The sequence below is a fragment of the Papio anubis genome, chromosome 5 (genome assembly GCF_008728515.1).
Source record: "Papio anubis isolate 15944 chromosome 5, Panubis1.0, whole genome shotgun sequence".
Lineage (NCBI taxonomy): Eukaryota > Metazoa > Chordata > Mammalia > Primates > Cercopithecidae > Papio > Papio anubis.
Window position 1 is genome coordinate 81,191,083 of NC_044980.1, and position 16,108 is coordinate 81,207,190.

The 16,108-nt window shown below is 34.7% G+C and overlaps 1 protein-coding gene across 13 annotated transcripts in view; it reads right to left on the reverse strand.

The window, feature by feature from the left end:
- The window catches only part of TMEM161B (transmembrane protein 161B), a 73,390-nt gene that overhangs the window by 18,668 nt on the left and 38,614 nt on the right, over positions 1-16,108 (reverse strand). For 8 of the 13 annotated variants that reach the window (XM_009208735.4, XM_009208734.4, XM_021939546.2 and 5 more), the window contains 3 exons: positions 14,377-14,460; positions 11,748-11,845; positions 6,905-7,061 (listed from right to left, as the gene is read on the reverse strand). In XM_009208735.4, the coding sequence (XP_009206999.1) occupies positions 6,905-7,061; positions 11,748-11,845; positions 14,377-14,460 (339 nt within the window). Of the gene's footprint in view, positions 1-6,904; positions 7,062-7,977; positions 8,065-11,747; positions 11,846-14,376; positions 14,461-16,108 lie in introns of those variants that run through there. The other 5 variants (XM_021939547.2, XM_021939545.2, XM_021939543.2 and 2 more) reach the window with 3 other exon arrangements.

Consider the following 16,108-nt stretch of genomic DNA (forward strand, 5'->3'; position numbering starts at 1 on the left):
CCCAAATCCCTATTTAATTCTAGTTTTTTGTCTTGAAATCTGAGTAATACGACAGCATCAATGTCACGAAAAAATCTCCACGTTCATACAACAAACAGGCTTTGATATAACATGCCATATACAAGTTTTCGACATAAAACAAGTACCTTGGCTCGGATTCAATAACTCTGAGTCTCATTCTTTTTCTCACTAGAACTGAAATCTTACACAGTTTACTTCAGGATTAAATGTTTTGTTTTTCCTTATTAATCTAAAGCAGAACACTTTTGTAAATAAAAGAATACAGTAACTTAGAGCCTTTGAAGGAATTTGGAAATGGTGACTAAGTTGTACTAGTTTGTTGTAGTTGTCTATTTCCCACAGCAAATAAATGCAACATTTGTAGACCTTTAATATACAAATCTACATACAGAACTGAATATTAAACCAGAAAACTTTAGAATTTATTTTAACTTAAACTAGTCACAGTTTTTAGCTTTGCATAAAATTTGTATGCCTGGCAATGAAAGAAAATTAAAATTTTAACGTAGCCATGAAAACATACATAATAAGGTTTTGTACCTTAAACCTCCACATTGTAAAATACAAGCACTGTGGAAATGTGACTAATGATCCAGGCCTTTAACCAAATATAATAGGACTACTGAGAAGCTTTATCACTCTTTGTAGAATAGCTTTCTTCTCACTCAAATTCACATAATTGACTCAGTATTACTCTCTGTGCTACAGCTTATTTCTAAGAAAGGTTCTTGGGAAAAAAAAATCTATACATTGTAGAATATTTTCATTCTTTAAAGTTTTACTTCCACTGAAGGACCTCGGGCTTTGCAAGCCACATTTTTACCTTTTTACTTTTCATTTTTTCATAAGTGAAAACGATATGCTTCATATCCATAAAATCAGTACACATTTCTACAGTGACTCTAAGACTTCATGGGCCATCATACAGGAAAGACACTTACTAGAAATACTCCATCCTCACTGCAAGGGTTTCTTTACCTTTTTCCTTCCCCATAACATGTAACTTGGCATAAATGGAAGGGGAACACACAGACTTGGTCAGAGAAAATGGTTAGAATTACAAATGAGAAAGAAAGTAGAGTAGAGCTGAGAATTAGTTTGGCTTTAGGAGTGAGATTCAAAGCAGCTCTGATGGCTGAGATGCCTGAACACCTCAGGTGAAGCAGAAAGCAGAGCTGATGACAAGAGAAGACTCAGTTCTAGGTTTCAGGGTTCAAGGTTTTAGTGTCAAATTTTAAAAAGTCATTCCTGTGCTTTTAGAACTTTTAAGATTCTGTAGAAAGCATAATTTGCTGTCCTATGTATGTCACATATAAGTGATGGGGGAAAGAAAAAAAAATCATGGAAATTAAACAATTTTCTTCCTTAAAGTGAACTGATTTTTAAAGTTTTATGTGTCTAATTTGGGGACCATTTTAATTTTGGGGACCATTTAATTTAGGGACCATTTTAACAAAGAACACTTCATCAGTAACAACTGCAGAGAATTTCTGAATTAACTGAAGTATGTATGACTATGGAATTAAGCAAAGCTATTGTCCTATGTAATCCATGGAGACATGTGTTTGACTAATAAGTAGGCACATACAATAAGAAAACAAAGAGAAGCCAGACAGGGGTTACTTCAGCTATATTCCAGCCTATCTAAAGATAAAAGATAGGCTGTAAACTTATTTCTTTCTGGCGTTAATCTGGATATCTGGAATTTAATTCTGGTCTCCTATATGCCTTTAAAGGTGGTAGGTAACTTCATCACATGCCACAGGTTTGAACAACAACAAAAAATCACATACCCAAGCATACACATAATTTTACTGCCTCCTTCCCCACCCTCTTTGTGGAGTATCAAAGCTGGCAGAAAGTAGCTTGGCCTGTAAGCTCTTCAGCACTTTCTGTCCTCTCTGGGATAGGGAGACAGCCAGCTACAGGATTCCTGCAGAGATGTTACTGTTTGATGCCTTTCACAAATGCATTACTTAAAACGAAGCAAAGTCAGTTCCAGTGCTAAAGGCTGTGTGGGACCTTTGCTCCCGCATTATTAGGCGTTAGAGAGTAAACTGAAACATAAAATTTACTCACATAAACAATATGAATAGCTATTAAAAAGCATATTTTTCTAACTTATCTGGTAGGTATGTATCAAGGGCTCAATCACATTAAAATAAAGCTGCAAAACAAGTATATGTGTTCCCATATAGGTGTTAGCCATGAAGAAAGTGAAGAAAAGAATATTCAATAATAAGCAATACTGGCAGGGAACAGAGACTCATACCTGTAATCCCAGTGTTTTGGGAGGCTGAGGCAGGAGGATAGCTTGAAGCCAGGAATTTAAGACTAGCCTGGACAACATAGTGAGATCCCATCTCTATAAAAATCAAAAATTAGCTGGGTGCAACTGTAGTCCTAGCTACTCTGGAGGCTGAGGCAGGAGGATTACTTGAGCCCAGGAGCTCAAGGATACGGTGAGTTAGGACTGTGCAACTGCACCACAGCTTGGGCGATAGAGTGAGACCTTGTCTCTGGGGGAAAAAAAAGAAAGGGCAGTATTTTGGAGAACATGAGAACTCACTGAAGTATAAAAAAAGTAACATGACATATAATCAGCTCGTGTTAATTATCATGGGAAAATATTTTTCATGTGTTTTATATGACTTGATGTCTAGGGATAGGTCTTTATTCTGATTGTTATTTTCACGTATTTAATACCACAGAATTAAAGAGGAATATTTTATGAGCTTGAATTTAAAAACTGCTCTTAGAGTTACTGTAACACTGGATATCTAAGGATGTTTCTCAACTGACACACATGATTAGTATTTCTACCCAGTATACTACATACTTTGTGGATATTGACTCTTAAGACTTTTTTCTGGCTCTCCTAGTCTAAATTATACCTAAATCAATCCAAAAGAGGCAACGGAAGGGTAGTATGCTGGTGATGAACTGTCAAATTATGTCACATATTTTAAATGGTATCCACTTAACAAGTTTAAAAGATGGTGCTACAGTCTCCGGTTAAATATTAAGACATAAGACATGCATTTCCTCTGCTCATTGTCACAATCTAACTCAGCAAGGCACATAAAAAAGTCAAAAACCTCAAGAATAGAGAATAGAAAAAGAGACAAAAATTAGTAAGTAAGTAAATAAATAAGAAATCAACAAAATTTTGGAAGATGTTAAGTGGATAGAGAAAAGCAATTAGGTTTCAGCTTTCTCTGCTATACTTGATCTGCAAGGGGAGGAACTCAGTAAGAAGAAAGCCAATTCGTTCATCAGAAACCTGGGAAAAGTACTGGAGATACGAGGTACCTTCAAACACAGGGTTGATGAATGGATAAAACAGGAAGATTAAAAGTCTGTACTGCAGTTATTAAGACTTCCCAAAAAAAAAAAAAAAGACTTCCCAGACCTAGCCAGTTGTGATGGCACGTGCCTGTACTCTCAGTTACTCGGAGGGCTGGGGTGGGAGAAACATTTGAGCTCAGGAGTTAGAGGCTGCAGTGAACTATGATCACACCACTGCACTACAGCCTGGGCAACAGAGCAAGACCATGTCTCTAAAAAAAAAAGTCTTTAAGACAGATTAAGCAAATCAGTTACTTTTTGTCTCTTCCTAAATCCCACCAAAATGATGGTAAAGGAATCTGGTTTTAAGAAACATGAATAAAGTAAGAGAAAAAGCAAAAAAATTGTGGAAGCTAGAAAGCAGGCTCAACAGAATGAAGAAGCTCAATCGGAAAGCCAAGAAGAAATCTGCCTTTTCACTGCAAAACTCCACAAAAGGATAAGGAAATTGGTTAGATGACAAATAATTCTCTACACTAGGGTGAAAGTGCTGGTTACTGAATGTGTGTGTGGTGGTCGCGGCAGCGGCGGGGGGGGGGGGGGGTAATAATAGGAGGTATTAAAAATAAGTACTAATGAAATCAGTACTTTTTAAAAGTAACCAGTTCAATCTGCCCACATCTGAAGCAAGTATGGAGATTTATGCTTTCGAGAGGGTAAAAAGATAATCTCTGGCCTATCCAGATGATTCAGCAACTTACCTCACCATGTGCTCAGAGCTTCCATTCAGTTTTTTAGTGTCTCACACTTAATTACGGACAGGCAAACATCAGTCACTAGAGCTAAGAGCCTTCAACGTGAAAGACAGCAACCAAACAAAAGCAACTCAGAGTAAAAAGATACTAGGCAGACAAAAGAAAAAAAACCTTAACAAAATCTATCATTAATATCTTAAACAGACACGGGAAGATAATGTAACCATAAAACGAGCAGAATTCCATCAAAGGGGTAGTGGAACAGAAGAAAAAGAGGTTGTGAAAATTAAAAATTATAGCAGAAATTCAAAATAATAAACTCAATAAAAAGTTAAGAAAGTTAAGAACATGTCCCAGAAAAACAAATAATATAAAAATATAAACATAAACATATACATGCAAGAAAGAGGATAACACTCTTGGGAAACCAGTCTAGGAGATCAAATATCTGAATAATAAGCATTCCAGAAAGAGAGAAAATAGAGAAGAGAAAAATCACCAATAAAATAATTCAGATGAGATTGGGTGTGTCCAGGGTGGTATGGCTGTAGATACGAATAAAATAATTCAAAACAATTTTCTAGAACTCAAGAACATTGAGTTCATAGACTGGTAAAGTCCCAACACGGGATGAAAACAGACCCTAAATATGGCACATCATCATAAAATTTTAGCACACCAGGTGGCTAGCTAAAAAAAGATGGTAATGATAACACAAAGAAAAAAACAGAACTTATAAAAAAATCAGATTCCTGGGCGCAACAGATCACACCTGTAATCTCAGCACTCTGGAAGGCCAAGGCAGGAGAAGCCTTGAGGCCAGGAGTTAACACCAGCTTGGGCAAGCTGGGGAGACCCTGTCTCTACAAAAAATAAACAGAGAATGTGATTGCACCACTGTACTCCAGCCTAGGCAACACAGTGAGACCCTGTCTCAAAAGAAAAAGAAAATAAATGAGAAATTGGATTGGCAGCTCAGTTCTTAAGAGTAAGAATGGAACTTCAAAGACAAAAACATAATGCCTTCAAAATTATCAAGGGAATAATTTTCAGCATGGAATTACATTCTCAGCCAAAGGAAAAATTAATTTTTAGGGAAAATGTAAAATATTTTCAAAACAGCAAGGTCACAAAAAATGTAGTTCCCATGCAACCTTTTTGAAGATGATACTGAAGAATATGCTCCACCAAAATCAGAAAGTAAACCAAGTAGGAGGTAGACATAGAATATCTTGAAAAAGAGTTCCAATTTGAGGGAGATGCAAAGAGAATCTCCAAGAAGATGATAATGAGTGATACCAGGGGAATAGGTGCATATCAGGTGGGAAGGTCAACCAATCTAGACTGGGGCTTATCTGAGGGCTCCAGGAGGAACTCTATTCAAGATGAAATTGACATATTACTTGATACTTCTGAATACATTAAGGCAACTAACTATTCATCTGTGAGTGGTGTTTACATGATCACGGCATAAACACTGAATACTGTTCTAAAAACATGACATTACTATATGTGGAAGATGAATAGAAAATGATCAGTGGTTAACTGGCAGCCCAAAGATATGTGCTTAATCCTTATTTCCAAAGTGAAATGGCAATAGTTAAGCTTAAAACTAAAATCAAGGAACAGCCTTGGAAGTACATGGAAATATAAAAGTAAGCATCAAACAGAGAAGAGCTAGAAGAAGTTGCCGCTGGAGAGACGGAAATAAAGAAAAGAGCAGGGAACATATTTAATTTTAATAAAAATAAGAAAACAAAAATAGTAGTAAAAGACATGAGTTTTCAGATTTAAAGGGTAAATCTAGAACTTAGCACTATCAATGATAAAACGTCAGAAACCAGAAGAATAAAAAGAAAAAGCTTCCAGAGGGTGTATGTACTAGGGGAAGGATAGGTATATATGAAAAACAAAAGGACATCCAATTTCTCAAGAGACTTCAAGATTCTCAAGCAAACCTATTTCTTTCTTAGAATTTTCTACTGAGCCAATCTATCAATCAAGTATGAGGGGAAAAATAAAGATAATTCCAGGAAAGCAAGATTTAAAAATAAAAATTTAGCACCCTTTCTAAGGACACCATAGGAGAATGTGCTCTGCAAAAAAAAAAAAAAAAAAAAAAAAAGAATAAACCAAGGAAGAGGAAATCATGAGATCCAGAAAGGGGTAGAGGGAATTTTTGGAAGACAGTGAAGAAAGTCACAGGATATTAGTTATACTGAAGTTTAGAAAACTGAGGGCTCCAGGAGGATATTTCTATGAGAAAAAAAAAAAAACCAGAAATGAAGTATCTGAACTACTGAGGTTCTACCAATTCTGTGGAAGAGTTTATAGTTTCCACAATTACAAAAATAAAAAATTATTTATAGTAGTAATAATACACTATAATGTCCAGCTGTAAATAATATTTTCATAGGCATAACATGGTAAAACTGACTATAAATTTAATAAAATGTTATCTCTAACTATTTTGGGAGAATGAAAGAAGGGAAGAAAAGAGAAGAGGTAGAAAGGTGCAGTAATACATAAATAGTACCATTATCACATAATATTTAAACACAAGGAAGGAATTCCTAAAATAAATGCCAAAAAGGGGTGAACGTGGCTGTCTCTGTGACATTAAACTTGGATAAAAAGGAAAAGCTGGGCACTAGCATTTTTCTTACATTTAGCTTTTTAAATTATTTAACTCTATTACTTTGAAAATATTTTCAATTACATAAAAAAGATTTCAATAAAGAAAAGTTATCTAATAACATAAAATCTTTCTCAAATCAGAGATGAGACCTAATGGTGTTATCTGCAAAATAAATTAATATTAATGATGTTTTGAAGGATACATTGCAAAAGACAAAACAAGCAGGCACCAGACTAAGCTGATATTCATTTCCTGTGTAGGCTTCATAAAATTGTAGTAGACTTCAGTTACTAGATACACAACTGTAGCAGCCACTGTGAAATCCACCAGCCACTGGTATTCTGGAAAGTAATGCAATGCTGGGGAAAAAAAAAAAAGTTTCACTTAAATTTTCATAAATAACTTATGAGGACTTATTTATAATTAAAATATGCTAGACTTTATTTGTTCATTTGCAATGTAAGATTTACAAATATATGAATCTAAAAATGCAGGAAATAGAATGAGGATGTTAGCATCCAAAACTAAATTTTAATACCTCACAAATTAAAATAAACCTTAAAAGATTACCAAAGTTATTTAAGTTGTTGGTAAAGTATGATTGCAAATTTATTGGTATTAACTGATTAGCTATTTTTTACAGAAATTATAAGTGTTTTATTTTAAATACCTTCACTTCAGAAAACAACTTAGTCTGGAACACAACAATTTAGTTATACTGTTCACTTCTGTGAAGTAAGAGTTAAACTTTATGTTACAATTATTGGCTGTACTAATTGTAAACTAGTAATTCTATGAAATACTACAGATTAAAATAATAAACAAGGCCGGACACGGTGGCTCACGCCGGTAATCCCAGCACTTTGGGAGGCCAACGCAGGCGGATAACCTGAGGTCAGGAGTTCGAAACTAGCCTGGCCAACACGGCAAAGCCCCGTTTTTACTAAAAATACAAAAATTAGCTGGGCGTTGTGGCAGGCACCTGTAGTCCCAGCTACTTGGGAGGCCGAGGTAGAAGAGCTTGAACCTGGGAGGCGGAGGTTGCAGTGAGCTGAGTTCACGCCACGGCACTCCAACCTGAATGACAGAGCAAGACTCTGTCTCAAGAAAAATAATGAACTAAATATAACTCTTATACCCTATTTTGTTCTGCAAGAAAAGTTTATAAAATGTCTGTTAATTTTCCATAAAACCATACCCTTTCAACAAACTATTCCATTCTTAAGAGTTTACATTGAAATTAACATTCTTTGAAAGTAAATATAATTCCATCACCCTTTGCATCTCAGTTGGCATAGGTATTCTGGTTTACTTCTACCAGAGTGTAGTCCAAAACATCAACATCATTTTTTAGAAGGCCTCCTAAAAATGTGGAAGTAAATCACGTATATAACCATCAATTCAGATGTTCTTATGGCACATAATAAAATGATCTGCATTGCTTTGGATAGTTTTTAGTGATAAAATATAATACAATTACACTTGAAAATACAACATTCTTATAGAAAAAGTATTTTGAAAATATCACATACAGTAAGACCTATTAAAAGTAGTATCAAAACTAACCAAATTTTATACCATTTCTATAAGATGAACATAACATTTTAATAATCCAAAATCCTTTTATGATTTTTAAATTTGCATCAAGTTATTGTAACACTCTTAATCTACTTCAATGTACTTTAACTTTTAGGTTAACTGCTTTAGGTTTTCTGAGAGTGCAGCGGTGTGATCATAGCTCACTGCAGCTTCAGTTTCTGGGGCTCAAACAATCTTCCCACCTCAGCTTTCCTAGTAGCTGAGACTACAGATGCACACCATCAAACTTGGCTAATTTTTAAATTTTTTGTACAGACATGGTTTCACTATATTGCCCAGGCTGTTCTCAAACTCTTGGGCTCAAGCCATCCTCCCACCTCAGCCTCTAAAAGAGGTGGGATTACAGGTATGAACCACAGCCCTGCTTTAGGTCTTCTATTGCGATTTACCTACAGCTTCTGAACATAAGCCTGAAAGATCCTGATGTAGTTACAGGATGCTTACCCTCAATCCTTTCCTCCTGCTAAGAAAAAAAAAAAAAAAAATCACCCATACTGAGCTTTCTATCTGGAAGGAGGTCGGGAAGTGGATGGAAAGGACAGACCAAAATCCATTTAAAGTTTTCAGTTTTATTATCAATAATTTAAATAAGCATTCTAATTCTCCAAACCTACCCATACTCATAGGGACTTCCTCCATGGAACTCACTCATAGCAAACAGTGAAGTGACATTCAAAAGTTCTAATGTTCTTTAAGAGGTTCTTATAATACATAGTTAATACAAATTAAGATAGACTTTTATGATAATTATTGGGACATCAATAATATATACATTCCATGAAAGTACAAATTATATATATTCTTGGCTATTTAACTCGTGTTACATTCTTTGTGTAATCCATAATACAATTATATATATGCCTTTTAATAAAATATTGAAGTCAAAAGAAGACAGAAAACCCTGTACTTTCACCTAAACACACATATACAACATGCATTCACAAATGACTAAGAAAACTTACAAACATATATGAACATCTCCCTGCTATTCTGGTTAACTGGAAATGCTCTTAATATTACATGACCAGTTGATAAACGAGTATCATTTGCGACTAGTTCTAAAAATCCTAAAAGTGAAACCAAATACTCCATAAACTACATGCTAAAGCTACAATACCCTAAATTCTTTTTTTTTTTTTTTTTTTTTTTAGTTCATAAAAATAGCCTAGTTCTCATTGAGTGGCTGTACCACATTCAGTGTGTAACCCTGTCCAAGTTATTTAACTCTTCTTCCTAATGAATTAAAAAAACAAAAACAAAAACTGATAACAGTTACCTACTTCAGAATTGTGAGGATGGGGTAATACAAGTAAAATATTATAACAATGTCTGATACTCAACAATTTTAAGATCTTATTAAAGCTAGCTGACAAATTATTCAATAAACATTATCTGTAAAAATGTCAAAACTACTAAAAATCAGGAAGAACGTTTATATATTATTGTACTTATACGTATCTATGAACATTTTATACAAGTAAGCACATTTAGGAGTAGTGAAACATATGTGACAACTACTAATCAAAAAGTCAAAGTGTCTTTAAATGTTTTAAATATTGAATGTAAAATAGTTAAAAAGAAAAAAGAGGAAGACATAACCAGTCTTAAAAGTCTAAATGGGTCCGGCGCGGTGGCTCACGCCTGTAATCCTAGCACTTTGAGAGGCTGAGGTGGGCAGATCACGAGGTCAGGAGATTGAGACCATCCTGGCTAACATGGTGAAACCCCGTCTCCACTAAAAAATACAAAAAAATTAGCTGGGCGTGGTGGCGGGCACCTGTAGTCCCAGCTACTCGGGAGGCTGAGGCAGGAGAATGGCATAAACCTGGGAGGTGCAGCTTGCAGTGAGCCGAGATCACGCCACTGCACTCCAGCCTGGGTGACAGAGCAATCCGTCTCAAAAAAAAAAAAAAAGAGTCTAAATGATATTAGACAAGTGATTTATATTGCTCTTCACTGATATTTTTTAGTTCTAGGACATGCTTTACATACACATACAACCTTTACAGATGTAATAATAAACCTTCATGTATTTCGAAGCCACCTTGTATCATAAAATAATACTATTTGAGATGCTAGACCTCTTAAGATTTTTTGATGGTGGTATGATTTAACCCAAGAAGGGTCAAATTACATAATGACACCTTATTTGACATTATCAGAATTATTTTTAAAAAACACGCATCATTTCATTTATCACATAAACCAGTGGTTCTCAAACCTAGTCAAAAATCAAAATCACTTGGAGCACTTTTAAAAATGTAAATTCTCAAAACCTACTCTACATTTACTGAATCTTCAAGGATGGGAGTAGAGAATCCATTTCAAAGAACTCATCAAGTGATTTTGATATATCCCAAAGTTTAAAAACCAGTGTTTTAAATTATATCACCTTAGATGCCTCTTCCTTCTAAGATTCAAATAATTTCATATTAATATCATTTTAAACTAGAATCATCGTAGTCTTTATATAATTACAATAATTGAGACACTACAGTTCTATAATTTATAGGAGGAAAACTAAATGACCTATTTGGAAATAACAAATGGATGAAAGTAAATCCTGAATAAGTAAATTTTTCTGATTTCTAATTCAGTTCATTATTCTAAAACCATTTTCCTTTCTAATATATGTGAGAATTGAATTACTCTAAATATGGGTAAATCAATAGAAATACAGTTGGAACAATACAGTTTGAACTGTGCACATCTACTTATATGCAGATTCTCTTTCACCTCTGCCACCTCTGACCAGCAAGACCAACCCCTCCTCTTCCTTCTCCTCCTCGGCCTACTGAAAGTGAATATCACAGTGATGAAGACTTTTATGATGATCCACTTCCACTTAAGAGGAAATATATTTTTTCTCCCTTATGATTTTCTTAATAACATTTTCTTTTCTCTAGCTTACTTTATTGTTATAATACAGTATATAATACATATAACACAAAAAATATGTGTTGATTTTTTATGTTATTGGTAAATCTTCTGGTCAGGAGTAGGCTGTTAGTAATTAGGTTCACGAGCAGTAAAAAGTTGTATTCGATTTTTCAACTGCATAAAAGTAGGCACCCCAACCCCTGGGCTGATCATGGCCAGACATTTCAAATGCAGTTTTGCAAGCCACATTAGAAAAGGGCAGGCTGAAACAAAGAGTAAAAGGAAGTCTAGAATTCTAGATAATAAAAATTGACTGTGATCTCAATCTAATAAACAGAAACTGCATAATAAACTTGTGTAAGTTAGCCTCTTCCGAAAATAGGAAAAATAATACAAGTTAGGTGAACAAAAAAAGAAATTCAATTCAAATGAAGTCATTTGAGCATCTAAGTTCTTAGAAAGATTCCTTATTCTGTATAATGGACTTAATGATTAAAATGAAAGTACTTTCACTACCGTAATATAAAACTGAGATTCATAGAACATTTTACCAAGATTTCCCTTACCTAAAGTATCCACTTCTGTAACTGATTTTGTTTCTAGATGAAGGTCAATATCCTTTGGAATGGTTAATGGCTTACTTTCAATGTGACCATTATATTTCCTATAAAAATCAGACAAGTGACATAAAAAACAAGTTACCTACACTGTTATCCAAGTGCTTGTTTCAAACTAATTACAAATGAAGTTTTAAATTTCACAGTGTAAAGGCAGAATTCCTAATATTTCATCAATAAGGATGTAAGGTACTCAAAGGTAGTTTTAAAAAGGGTACTATAAAATTTGAATGTAAATTATCATGTGAATATACAGATTACCAGGGAAATAATTACCTAAATTAGTTACTGCAACAAAACCTTTTTTTCTAGCTTAGCATTTCACACCCATTTCTCCTACTCTCTTTTTTCTTTAAGCACAAGAGTAAATGCAAATGAAGACAAAGTACACTTCTCCTTGAAGTGACGTGTATAAACACACACACATACATACATATAAACAGACCCGGAACCATATGCAAATCAGAGTTGAAGAATTATATTAAGATTTATGTGTATGAGAAATTCAGAAACATGAAAGACTAACTTGCAATAGTTTTTACTCAAAATCACAGATGAAGGAAAACAAATTCTTCTGGTGTATCTGTATGATTTCCAAATTTAATTTTTAAAGACAAACATATAGAAAGTAATAAACTAAGGTTTCAATTTATTATTTTATGTATTTCTTTAGACACACAGTTGCCCAGGCTGGACTCAAAATTCCTGGGCTCAAACAATTTTCCTGCTTCAGCCTCTGAGTAGCTGGGACTACAGGTACACACCCCCATGGCCAGCTTCAACTAAGTTTTAATACTATTAATCTCAATACTGAAAAACAACTTTGCATTTATCCTTGAATAAAAAACTGGGAAGCCTCAGGAAAAAATAATTTCATGTCAATAAACCAAAAAATAATTCTTGTTACTAGGAATAAGACAGCAACGTTAATGTATCTTTTTGTAACTATAAGGCATGTTCAACCTATTAAAAATTACTCTAGAACATAATTATTCATTACAAGGCATTATAATAAGGATTCAGGCCAGGTGCAGTGGCTCACACCTGTAATTCAACACTTTGAGAGGCCAGGAAGATCGAGGCGGGAGGACTGCTTAATCTCAGGGAGACCAGCCTGGGTAACACTAGGAGACCCTGTGTCTACAAATTTTTTTTTAAAAAACTAGCTGGGCATGGTGTTGCATGCATCTGGTCCCAGCTACTTGGGAGGCTGAGGTGGGAAGATCATTTGAGCCTAGGAGGTTGAAGCCATGATGAGCCAGATTTCTGCCACTGCACTTTGGCCTGACTGACAGAGTGAGACTCTTTCTACATAACTAAATTTTATAAATGTTGAACATGGTAGCTATAAATAGGTGGAAGTGGAATAGTTAAAAAGAAACAGAAACTAAAAACTAACCTGGATTCAAATCCTGGTTACCAGTACGTAACCTTACTAGTTATGTGAACTTGGGCAACTCATTTAATATCTCTGATCAATAGCTTCTCATTAATAAAGAGTAAATTAAATTATTAGCTAACACTCTTGGTTTTTTTTGTGGATTAAGTAGAACTGTGTATAAAAGTGCTCTGGAAACTATAATGTTAGGAAGGACTATTTTATTAAAGAACTTAACTACTGGACTAAAAAGAAGGAAGGTTTACTATTAATATTCCAATGAGCTTCCAGGTATATTTGTAATGATAAGTGAAAAAGGATGGTAGTAAGATTTAAAAAGACAGTCTTTTCAAATTTCCAATTTCATGCCAAATAATCATTAATGTTTAATTATTTTTTAGCTTCTATAAATGTATTAGGCTAGGTTAGCATTTTTATGATATACATGAGAAACATGGTTATAATTTGTTGTCAATCAATCATGATTTCAGAGTCACAGGGGACCTAAGACGTCCTCTTGGATCCCCAGTTGAGAAAACTACGGTCCATTCAGAGAGGTAATTAATATGCACTCTCCCTAAGAATTCTATTTAAATAGAGATATAAAATTTTAAAGTTGGAAGGATTATTCAAAACATTGTTTTGTTTACTCTTTCCATCTCACAGATGAGGCTACTATGGTCTGTTCTGTGAGGTTTATTAGTAGGCAGTTCTCTTCATGAACTTTAAACATGAAAAGAACATTCAAGAGCTGATGGCACCTACATAGTTATATTGTCCATCCCTTTTAATTTTAAAATGAGGAAACTGAGGCCAAGAGCAGGTTAATTTCCCCAATGTCATAATACACAGTAGCAGCAAAAACTGGAAAATAACCCAAACCAACTGACATCTTTGATGAATTGTAGGATAAAGATACGGGTTATAAGTCTCTCCCCAATCAACCCCAACTACATTTTCTTTAGTATGATGGCTATATTGTTTTCATGATTTAAACAAAGAATAAAGTTAACCATTCTTGAGTAAAATAATCACTATTTTGTGTGTATATATTACTACAGATTAGATTTTCATGGGTTTTGATCTCAAATTTATCAACTACTTACAACATAATTGGTATGTTTCTTTACTCAAAGCATAAAATATATTTATATAAATTGTGTTAAATATTTAACACTTTACAAGCTCAGTATAACTTACCTATCTTTTTTGCTTTTCCCTTTTTGCTGTTTCCCTGCAAGAATTCTTAATTCTTCTTCTGTAGGATGTTGATACCACCTCAAACTAAGCAAAAAAAGAATCCTTTTAAATAAAGCGCTTAAAATCACCAGAATTATTCTTTATCCTATATTTATTAAGTTTTATATTTGTGAAGACACTGTCGAGAAATATCAGGTGAAAACTGTAATCTGAAACAAATACTATCTCTTAAACTTTAAAAGGGTTTAGATAAACATCCAGCAGACACTTACCAACCACTTACTAGATGCCAGGTCCAGCAATGCCATTTGTATTTATATTTCTTACAAATGACAATGTATTAATACATATTAAGATTATACAAGCTTATTATTAAAAGTAAATGAAGTGAAGTCTGTAGTCAAGTGGGCAGGAGCACATTAATTCTCTACTAATCCCTCATTTGAAGGAACTGAGAATTATCTTAAAAAGAGAGTTGTTTGAATGAACTCTCGTGTTTACAGGTAGTCTTTCCTTTCTTTTGCTTTTTTAATTTAGTTCGAGAATTCTCAAACTTTACGTGTAGAATAATTAGAGAAAATCATTGTATCACAAAACACTTTACTTTTAGCTATATCTAACCTTCCTCAGGTAAGGATCCAACAACTGGTTGTATTCCTCTCTACCACAGTCAAAATACTTTAATCTGAAGTGAATACTCAAGATCCAAACTAAACAGTTATTCCCTCCCAAGCACCAAGTGGCTCATCCTGAATTTCATGGCTTTCCTAGTCGTACCAACTATCTACCAATCACTTAAATTTGATATTTATATCTTATTTTCAATGTGCCCTCTCCACATGTTATTATTAATTCTGTTTCTCATCTCTTAAAATTCTCAACTCTGCCCTACTGCAGAGACCTTACTTCAGTGTATCTTCCTCTGAACATCTGACTACTGCAAAATTCTCTCACTGGTATCCTCCCTGCCTTCCTGTGGACACATTACTCATCAAATCCATCTGAGCTTACCTCTAGTTATTGTTTTCTTGTTTTTTCACCTTATAGAAAGGTGGACCACCTTTACTTATTTTCCATAATACAAATCTTATCAAGACCCATGTCTGTTTAAATCACTTCCAAGGCTCCTCACAGAGAAAAGCAATGAATAAGGCAGCTAGGCAAAAACTTTGACAAAGGCCCTATTATAGAGGAAGAAATCCATCTAGTATGCTAGACCCCCCAATTCTTCAATTACAAAAATCTAGAATTTTTAAATTTGAAATTTCCCAATTGCTGTTACCCCCCCCCCCCCCCCCCCCAAATAGAGATAGGGACTCACTTGGTTGCCCAGAGGAGTCGCAAACTCCTTGCTTCAAAGGATCCTCCCTCCTCAGCTTTCCAAAATGCTGGGATTACAAACATTAGTCATGGCACACGGTCTCTTTGATTTGCTGTTTTAAGAACACTGCAGGCCAGGCGTGGTGGCTCATACTGGTAATTCCAGAACTTTAGAAGGCTGCAGGATTGTCTGAAGCCAGGAGTTTGAGACCAACCTGGGCAACACAGTGAGACCCTACTTCTATAAAACATTAAAAAATTAGCCAGGCCTGGTGGCATGCACCTGTGGTCGGGGGAGAGGATGAGGTAGGAGGACTGCTTGAGCCTGAGAGGTCAAGGCTGCAATGAGCCATCATTGTGCCCCCGCCCTCCACTCTGGGCAACAAAGTAAGACCCTATCTCAAACAAAAAC